This window comes from Austrofundulus limnaeus, unplaced genomic scaffold (genome assembly GCF_001266775.1).
Source record: "Austrofundulus limnaeus strain Quisiro unplaced genomic scaffold, Austrofundulus_limnaeus-1.0 Scaffold116, whole genome shotgun sequence".
NCBI classification, from domain to species: Eukaryota; Metazoa; Chordata; class Actinopteri; order Cyprinodontiformes; family Rivulidae; genus Austrofundulus; species Austrofundulus limnaeus.
The window spans coordinates 1,266,788-1,275,356 of NW_013952518.1; the positions used below are offsets into that span (position 1 = coordinate 1,266,788).

The 8,569-nt window shown below is 38.6% G+C and overlaps 1 protein-coding gene and 1 long non-coding RNA gene across 3 annotated transcripts in view; both read left to right on the forward strand.

Moving 5' to 3' along the window:
• LOC106521821 (uncharacterized) overlaps positions 1–4,823 on the forward strand; it is a 26,949-nt gene extending 22,126 nt beyond the window's left edge. For both annotated transcript variants that reach the window (XR_001310720.1, XR_001310719.1), the window contains 2 exons: positions 1,053–1,104; positions 4,159–4,823. This is a non-coding gene — a long non-coding RNA (uncharacterized LOC106521821). The remainder of the gene's footprint in view (positions 1–1,052; positions 1,105–4,158) is intronic.
• Positions 4,824–5,755: 932 nt separating this feature from the next.
• Positions 5,756–8,569, forward strand: part of pparaa (peroxisome proliferator-activated receptor alpha a) — a 12,830-nt gene continuing 10,016 nt past the window's right edge. Inside the window, exons 1-2 of the mRNA XM_014014566.1 lie at positions 5,756–5,906; positions 7,892–8,130. Of these exons, the coding sequence (XP_013870020.1) occupies positions 7,947–8,130 (184 nt within the window). The 5' untranslated portion in view covers positions 5,756–5,906; positions 7,892–7,946. The remainder of the gene's footprint in view (positions 5,907–7,891; positions 8,131–8,569) is intronic.

Below are 8,569 nucleotides of genomic sequence, written 5' to 3' on the forward strand. Positions count from 1 at the left end.
GTGTGTGTGTGTGTGTGTGTGTGTGTGTGTGTGTGTGTGTGTGTGTGTAAAATTGGCGGCGCTAATGTTTGTGTCTCATTACTTTTGTTAGGAAAGTTAAATTGAAGCTCACTTCTTTTGAGATGATCTGTTTTATTTTGTTTAAACAAAGTGTGTGTGTGTGTGTGTATGTGCGCGCAAGTGTGTTTGTGTGGGGGTGTGGGGTGTGGAGGGTTTCAAGCAAACACAAATCCGATTAAAACTCAAAAATCTGACTTTAAATTCCAAATTATTTATTTTACATTTCTACGTTTGTGTGTCACATTTTTTAAACCCAATTTCAGATCGTGTTTCTTTTATTCTGAAGAAAAAAAGTTTGTTTTACCTCATAATCAAATTTAATAATTCATAAAATGTATCAATCACAATTTGTATATTTATATCTGTGTGTTCGGCTCTGAGAAAAACTTGAATTATATTATTTGTGGATTAATTAAACTCATTGATAAACTGGACCCATAACTAACTAAACCAGCCAGAAGATTTTAGTTCARATAAAGCATATTTTATGGTTATACTTTTATTTTATTTTATTTTTTTAAATAAATAAAGACTTTACGATGATTATAACTTAACTCAGTGTTTTTATATTTTAAAAAAAAAGCAAAAATGTTTTTATAAGCAAACCGCTTCACTGATTCTGCTGATTCAGAAAAATAAATTCCCTAAAAAATGGGGGGAAAAAAGCCACAAGTTAAGCAAACTTGTAATAATGTGTAGTAAGAGATGATTATAAAGCTCTTTAACACTGTGTGCTGATAAAGTCATCAGGTTCAAATTCAGCTGCAGTTTCTGACTCATGATCTCTGTAACATCTGTAACATCAGCCTTAATGACACACTTAAGTAGCTGCTTGGCAGCTTTATGACCTGACGACTACACACACACACACACACACACACACTAAGGTGCATGTGTGTGTGTGTGCCTTTTTTTAAACAAGCCTCAACAGCCTGGTGTGTGTTTTGTGTGCAGAAACTAAATTTACGTCTGTTTTTCTCTTCTATTTGCAGGCTAATTATTTGGGAATGACTTCACTTTTCCTGCTCAGACGTCAACATTAAGGTTGGTTAAACTTTTTTTATTCATTATGCTTCATTTTTAATCCATTATTATTATTTCCACTTTGAATACGTCACTCTGCAGGCGTTTAGTGCCGTTGTTTTCAAATCTGTCCTCTCTGGTTTTTGCATCGTTCGCTCCCCACTTCGAGGTGCTTACAGACAGGCGAGCAAAGTTCCCGCCAAAYGGCGACGCATCGCATCGAGCCCCTCTTTAACGTCCGAGTTTGTGCGGTGCTGCGCCGCAGGCCGAGGAGAGGAAACTAGTCGGGAAAACCGGGGAAAGAAAAGCTGTCAGCCTAAAGGTCAGATGAAGATTAGAGGGGAAACCGTACACGAGGGCACGCCGACTGGCACCCCGGAACTGCACAAAGACCTCATTGTCATGGCAGCTCTGCTCACACTCTGCCTGCAGACTTGCAGAGACGCGACACCTGTTGGTGGTTTTGGTGAACTGCACTCAGAGCTCAGATCTGAGCTTTTTTATCGCAGGGGTCACCGAAAACCAGCATCTAACTCCAGTTTTCATTCATTGTTTTATTCTTTACCTTTTTATTAAAGGTACTTATGTCATCCCAGTCCTGCAGGCACCTAAAACAGGAAGTTTTCAACTGGGGGGACGACTGAAAATAAAATGTCACAACAGAATTTCAGGAATTTTATTACAATGTTGTCATTTATCAGCCATTTGTAAAATATTCCAGTTTACATCAGATAATATAATGTGTGTCATAATTAGGTAAGCAATGAAGATAAAAACCAAGTTAAATAAGTTCATCTTGTTTATCTACAAGATGAGAACAACATAAACCACAACATTTTATTAAAACAGCTAAAAGAACAAAGTATTAAAAGACAAAAAAACAAGACCAAATGTATAAAAAACTGTTTAATATCAAACTACTTCGTTCACCTTTAACCTGTTCTTATACGGGGAGACTAGCTTTTTTATTTTATGGGGACAAAATTATTTTATAACTAATAATAAAATAATTTTCAAAAAATAAAAATAAAAAAGCATAAAAACCTTTAAATTGTATATAATTGACTATTTTCCTAATCTGGATCAGTACAGGGAAAAAAATGCATGAAAATTTTTATTTCTAGAGTTTATAACTTTTTTAATTTTTCTGTCCTTATTTAAAATTGACAAACATTTAAACAAGTTGCATGGAGAAAAAATGGCAGATGGTTGCATAATAGGAGGCATCCTGGGTGTAAATATACAACTTTAAAACATAAAGATTAAAACATTAAAATATAGAAGAACCATCTTGAAACATAAAACAGTAAAATGAGAAACATTCGTACCAAAAGAAGGACTTTATGTTAGACTTTGACTCAAAAATACACAAAGTATTTAGGGGAAAAATACTGTCGAGTGTTTGTCTTCATAACTGAGTAAAACGAATTAAAAAAACTTCAGTCCAATAAATTTATATAAAAAAATTTATGTTTAAGCACTAAAAAATAACTAAAAATTCAACAGAAAAATAGAAAATTTGAGTTTGCAAATGGATGAAACTACAAAACAGGAAATGTCAGAACCTTGGGAGGTGTTTTCCTCCCCAGGCCCCCCCTGTTGGTGGCCCCCCTGACTGAAAACAAATGTGATCAACTTTCAATAAGATTCAGTTTCAACAGTTCACTTATTAAAATGACCAAACTTTAATCAAAAACACAATTTTTAAGCTCAATAGTTTCAGATGGAACTATGTGGTTATTTTTTTTCTTTAAATCACGTTAACATAATCACCTTTACATAAAACAGTGTCTTTATAATTCACATAAGAAGGTATTTGTGGATTTTACTGAGCAGTAAGTCCTTATGGGTTGGTAAATATACATTTATTGACCCAAAATGTAAATAAAATAGGTGTTTTATGTCTGTTGGCTGTAATTTAGACAAAAATGTCTTTGTAAATCTTTTAATTATATATCGTTGTAGTTTTAGGAGCCAATATTAACTTTTAAATTACAACATAAGTTATTAAATGAAGTTTTAAGGATTTTACTGAGCACTGAGGACAAAATTTTAGCTTTTTTTAAAGTTTTAGCTGTTTTGGGCACCAGTATTAATGCATGTATTTCACAAAGGAGTCTGGTGGGTTCGGACATTAAGTGGCCCGTATGGAAACCCRTGTGGCATTTATTGGTTAACCGACCCGCAGTGAAACAGCCGTGAACTGCTGCGTGCCTGACTTTAGTGCAGTGACTCACCTTTTTTTATACATATATATAATTGGACCCCACCTCAGCTCCCTTTTGCTGGCCGACTGGAGGGGAAACCACAGCAGAGCCGCAGCCTCGCTCAGGAAACCACCACAGCCTGCTCGCGTGACCCTTTTCAGACGTATAAAACCTCACCAACGTTTCCTGGAGCGTCGGAGAACCGAGTCCAGATGAAGATAAACTAGATTCAGGGGKTTTAACTGACTCGTTAGGCGGCGGGAGTCACTTTCACACCTGCGGGGGCCGCCCTGTGCGACACGTGGGAGCTTCCACGTTAGCGTGCCTCTGGCGTCGGATAAACCTTTGGACCCTCCTGTTCGGTTTAAGACGAGGAAACCTGAGAGGAGACGCACTGATAGAACTGACACAGCACAGGGGAAGTGTCCCGGCAAAGTGACACACAGGAAGAAGTTTTGGCAGATTTTTTTTTTATTAAATTTGCTTTTTTGTAAAGCAGAAAGAATTGAAAACAATCAGGTTTTATTGTCACAAAATTACTCTATGGATGCAGTTTTATGCATCCTATTAAATGAGTTAAATTTAAAATGTCTGACTTCCTTTCTCTTTTAGCCTGTGTCAGTGTGTCTGTTAGTAAAGTATCACATGAAACACTGGACAGATTTTACTGAAACTCTGTTGGAGCCAATTAAAAATGGCCGCCCCAGCTAATCGACGTTAGCMGACATAAACGTGGTTACATCTGTCAGTTTTGCAGATGCTCTGGTAGTAGCTGAGAGTCATCCCAGACACACATTTTGAAGTCCTGTGAACAAAACCACTCATAAGATTTGTCTGAAACTCTGGTTTCAACGCTTGTTTTTTTTAGTTCCCGCAGGTCAAAGGTCGTATGTGCAGCAGATAAACTGTCCTTTGGGGTGAGGTAGTAGGTTGTATAGTTTTAGGGTCATTCCCAAGCTGTCAGATGACTATACAACTTACTGTCTTTCCTGAAGAGACAGTGAAGGCAACATCATCATCATCGGCTCCACTAAAAGAAGAAGTGACTCCATGTTTTTAGTTTTAATGTCTGGCAGTGAAATAATTAATGGGAATATAATTTTCTGCATGTTATCCAGTAAATAATCATCACCGTTTGTTGATAAATGACCGTTTGAAGATGTGCTTGAGACCCTACGTCTTCTGTGGTGACTCATGGTGTTCGTACAGGGTGAGGTAGTAGGTTGTGTGGTTTCAGGGTTGTGATTTTACCCCATCAGGAGCTAACTATACAACCTACTGCCTTCCCTGGAGGGCAGCAATACGTCACAGGAGCAAACGACCTCATTTTGCACAGGAGAAACCCGGACAGCTTCTTATAAAAACACTGACAAGTGGCTGGTTTTACTAAATGGGTAGGCTCTGCATTGTTGTTGTTGTTTTTTTAAATATTTTTTTTAGCAATTTTTTACTATAAAAATACAAGATAAGGATGTAATTGTGTCTATTTGTGTTTTTATTCTAAAAGAAAATAAAGACTGAAAATTTCAAACATTGGCAAAGCGTTTTGTTTTACTAAAGTTGACAAATACTCTGTTAATGGGATATTTTCTCCTTAAACTAATTCATTTAAAAAGACGGTTCAGACGGTTTAAGGAGGGTTTTGTGGGAAGGTTGTGAATAATGAATATCTTACCTGCTGTAGRTCTCTCTTTGGCTTCATCTTGAAGAAGCAAAGTTGTTTATTACAAAGGTTATTACAGCTTGTGGAATATTAACAGGAATATATTATTTCTGCTGGAATAATCATCCATATAGTCTTCCGCTTGTTTGAGTCGGGCTCCTGGACTCATCAGCAGATGAACCACCTCAACTTGTTCCTCTCAATATGGAGGATCAAGGGCTCTACTCTCCGAGCCCCTCCTKGCTAACTGAACTTCTATCTGCAATGGGTCCTCAGAAGACTAGGTGCATGAGGTTGAAACAAAACCACCATAAATGATTACAAATCCACAGGACACAGTGGAGGCCTCAGAGGAGTTACACTACCTTTAATTTGGGGGTTCTGAAGGAAGATGGAAGCTCAATGAACACTTGCCATGTTGCTGCAGGTGGCGCCAGACACTATTTATTGAGGTTGTCGATAGAGCACTTACAATTATTTAGCCATTTTAGACAGGAAGGTTCTGATAGAGGTGGAATAAATAACACGAGGAATCCTGTTTAGAATAAGAGGTAGTCTTTTTGTGGAAAAAAATGTATAAATGTCATAAGTTTCTGGTGTAGATAACTATCTCTATATTAAAGAAAAAGATGTAAAGCAGCAAAAATAAATAGTTGCTCCCTCAGCAGTGAAATAATTGCATTTAAATGAAATTTAACGGGCAGGAACCAATCAGAAGCGAGCGAATTTCCAATCCGCGCACGCTGATTGGTCAGAACTGTGGGTGTGTCGGGAGGTGTGCGTCACTCACGTCGTTCTACGTGACTTCCGGGTGGAGGACGGACGRAGGGAGAGAGGCGACGCGTCAAGGWCTTCGACGGAGCCGGTCACGATCAAAACCATCCCCTCCTCCTCCGGTACCGGACCGAACATCCATCCCGAACTCGTAAATGCTCCGAATGACAGCCTCTGAGGTAATTTAATAACTAATTTAAAAAAACCAATCCGCCATGTTGTCACGAGAGGGTTTAACTTTAGCTTTTAAAACTTTATTGTTCACGTACAAAGTTACACAGAAACTATATATTTTTTATTGTATGTTGATATTTAACATTCATTCAAATTTTAACCTGACTATGGATACATTTAGAGAAAATGTAACTTCTAGCTGTCATTGATGTTTAAAACTAACAAGATTCATGGTGAAAACAGTTAATTGTGTGCTCTGTTTTAGTTTTTAATACATGTTATTCTCAATCTGTGCTTCTCTGGGTGACCTTAAAGCCCAGTAGTTGTTTTGATTGTTGTGTCATCTGCTAGCATGCCCTATTTGCAGCCTCTGTTTCCACTTCTCCTGTGACCTAAAGATAGAAGCACACGGGCTGGAATTGTGGTTCCTCTGGGAATTTAAACACAATGTCTTCTGAGATGATCGGGAAGCGTGGGCTGGGCCAGAGTCATCCGTGGAAGGGAAAACAAAAAGCCACCTGAGACCCTGCTGATGACCTGGTTAATAACATTTCAATAACAGGGGTTGTTTCATCACCTCCACTTATTCTTTTGAGACTAAGATGGCCAAAAACAGCTAATCACCATCAGCCAACACAAAAATGGCAATAACTCTGGTAATTTTGCAGATGTGGAGCTGAAATTTGGCGTGGTAATAGCTAAGCATCGTCTCCAAATCATACTTTGAGCACCAACAGATCAGATGTAACATCATTTATAAGAGTTGATTACTTTGCAGCTTTTTAAATATCTTCGGCAGCATGGCAGACACATGCTGTCAGTTGGGAGTTGTTGCTCTGTGTTTTATCAGAGACGAAGCACACGTTGGATTTYCCTCCTCTCCCCCTTAATGCAATTTTCACAGTCCATCAGGACTTCTCCCCTGAAAGACTGCAACGTTAGATAAACAAGAAGGACGAGTACGCTTTGATCCGTCACGCCGTCCACGTCTGACCACGCAGGTTGACAAGAGTTCATATTTGCTGTCTGACCAGATAAAGACAAGATTTCACGTGATTGTCAGTTTTAAAGGATTAGTTCAGCCAGTAGACTTTAAACAGGCTTGAAGAATGCAACGTTTAAGTTGCACAATCTCATGTTTTGTTTTGKTTTTTTTCCCATGCTGGCCYGAAGAGACGTGTGCAGCTGTGTAAACTGAGATCAGAGCTGAGTTCTGGATATTCTGGAGATTTGTTTGGTTTTCTGCACAGATGAAGTTGTAACATAATGCAGCATAAACAAASCAGTGTTGTTTTAACAGTGCAGTGATTACATTATTGAATCGACGATGCACATCCAAAAGAAAACTCTTTGCAAAACTTTAAAGAAATTGTTTAAAAGACGACAACTTTAACGTCTGTTGTGCGAAAGTGTTTTTCCTTGTGACTTTTTCCAAATTTTGAATAAAGATTTACTTCAGTCCTAAAAGAAAGGTTGTGTTTCCTCACTAAAAACTTTACTGGGTGTCCATTTCATCAGTCAATAAATCACAAAAACAGATCTTTAAACCTTTGGATATTTTATCTGGACAAGCTGAAGTTTATCTGCTGTCAACTTTTTWAACTTGTGGGTCTGATGAAACGATGAGAATGATTACATTTCTTGCCAAATTGCAGCGCTGAATTCCACAAAAAAAAAAACTAAATTATTGTTAAAGCTAAAAGAAGCGGCAGAAACAAAATGGAACGTTCAAGTCAAAAGGATGACAGTAGGTGAAAGGTGGCTGTCCTCTTTAAACTTAGGTCATGTGAGAAAACTAACCTGTCTTGACCTGTGGAGTGGTCTAAGTGCAAACTTTATTTTAGAGGAGGGGAGGTAGAAACAATCACCTGATGCTGCAGGTTGGTAGCTACCAAAAGCTAGGATTTAAAGAGCTAGTATAGCAAGAAGGCATGCTGGTTCTTCATTGTCAGAAAAGTCATGATTTAAAGACACTGCCCTCTTTCCACAGGCTGGTGAGTAAGGGGGGTTGTTTCCAAACGTTTGGACGCCCCCTGGTTTCCAYCATGGCGGCGGATCTCTACAGTCCGCCGTCACCGCTGGGGCATTCCCTCCTGGGCAGTCCGCTCTGTGGAGACCTGATAGAGGATCTGCCCGACATCTCTCAGTCCATAGGGGACGACTCGCTGGGGTTTGACTTCCCGGAGTACCAGAGCCCTGATTCTGGGTCCAGAAGCTCCATCACGTTAGGTGAGAACAGGCACTTCTTCTTCTACATCACAGGGATGGGTTTAGTACAGCATTCTGTTCTGTAGACCAAAACTGTGACTAATAATAATAGTTTAAATAGCAATTACCATATTTATTCAAGTATAATACGTAACATTTAATCCATAAAATCATCCATGATGTTGGGGGGTAGTATTATACTCAGATAAATATTTTTACTTACGTATTTTAACTGAGATATCTGCAAAATTATTGAGTCCGGAAATGAGACCRCGTTTTAAAAAGGAGTTGAAGCAAGCTTACCTCTGACACTCCTCCGTTCTTCAGAGCGAGATAGTAACAGATCCAGGCAGGCGACGGGGGGATTAGCCTGCACCTTAGTAATGATAATGAACTAATGACATTAGCTTGTGACCGGGCCGCTCCTCAAACAACAACAAACACATGTTCATCTGTAATG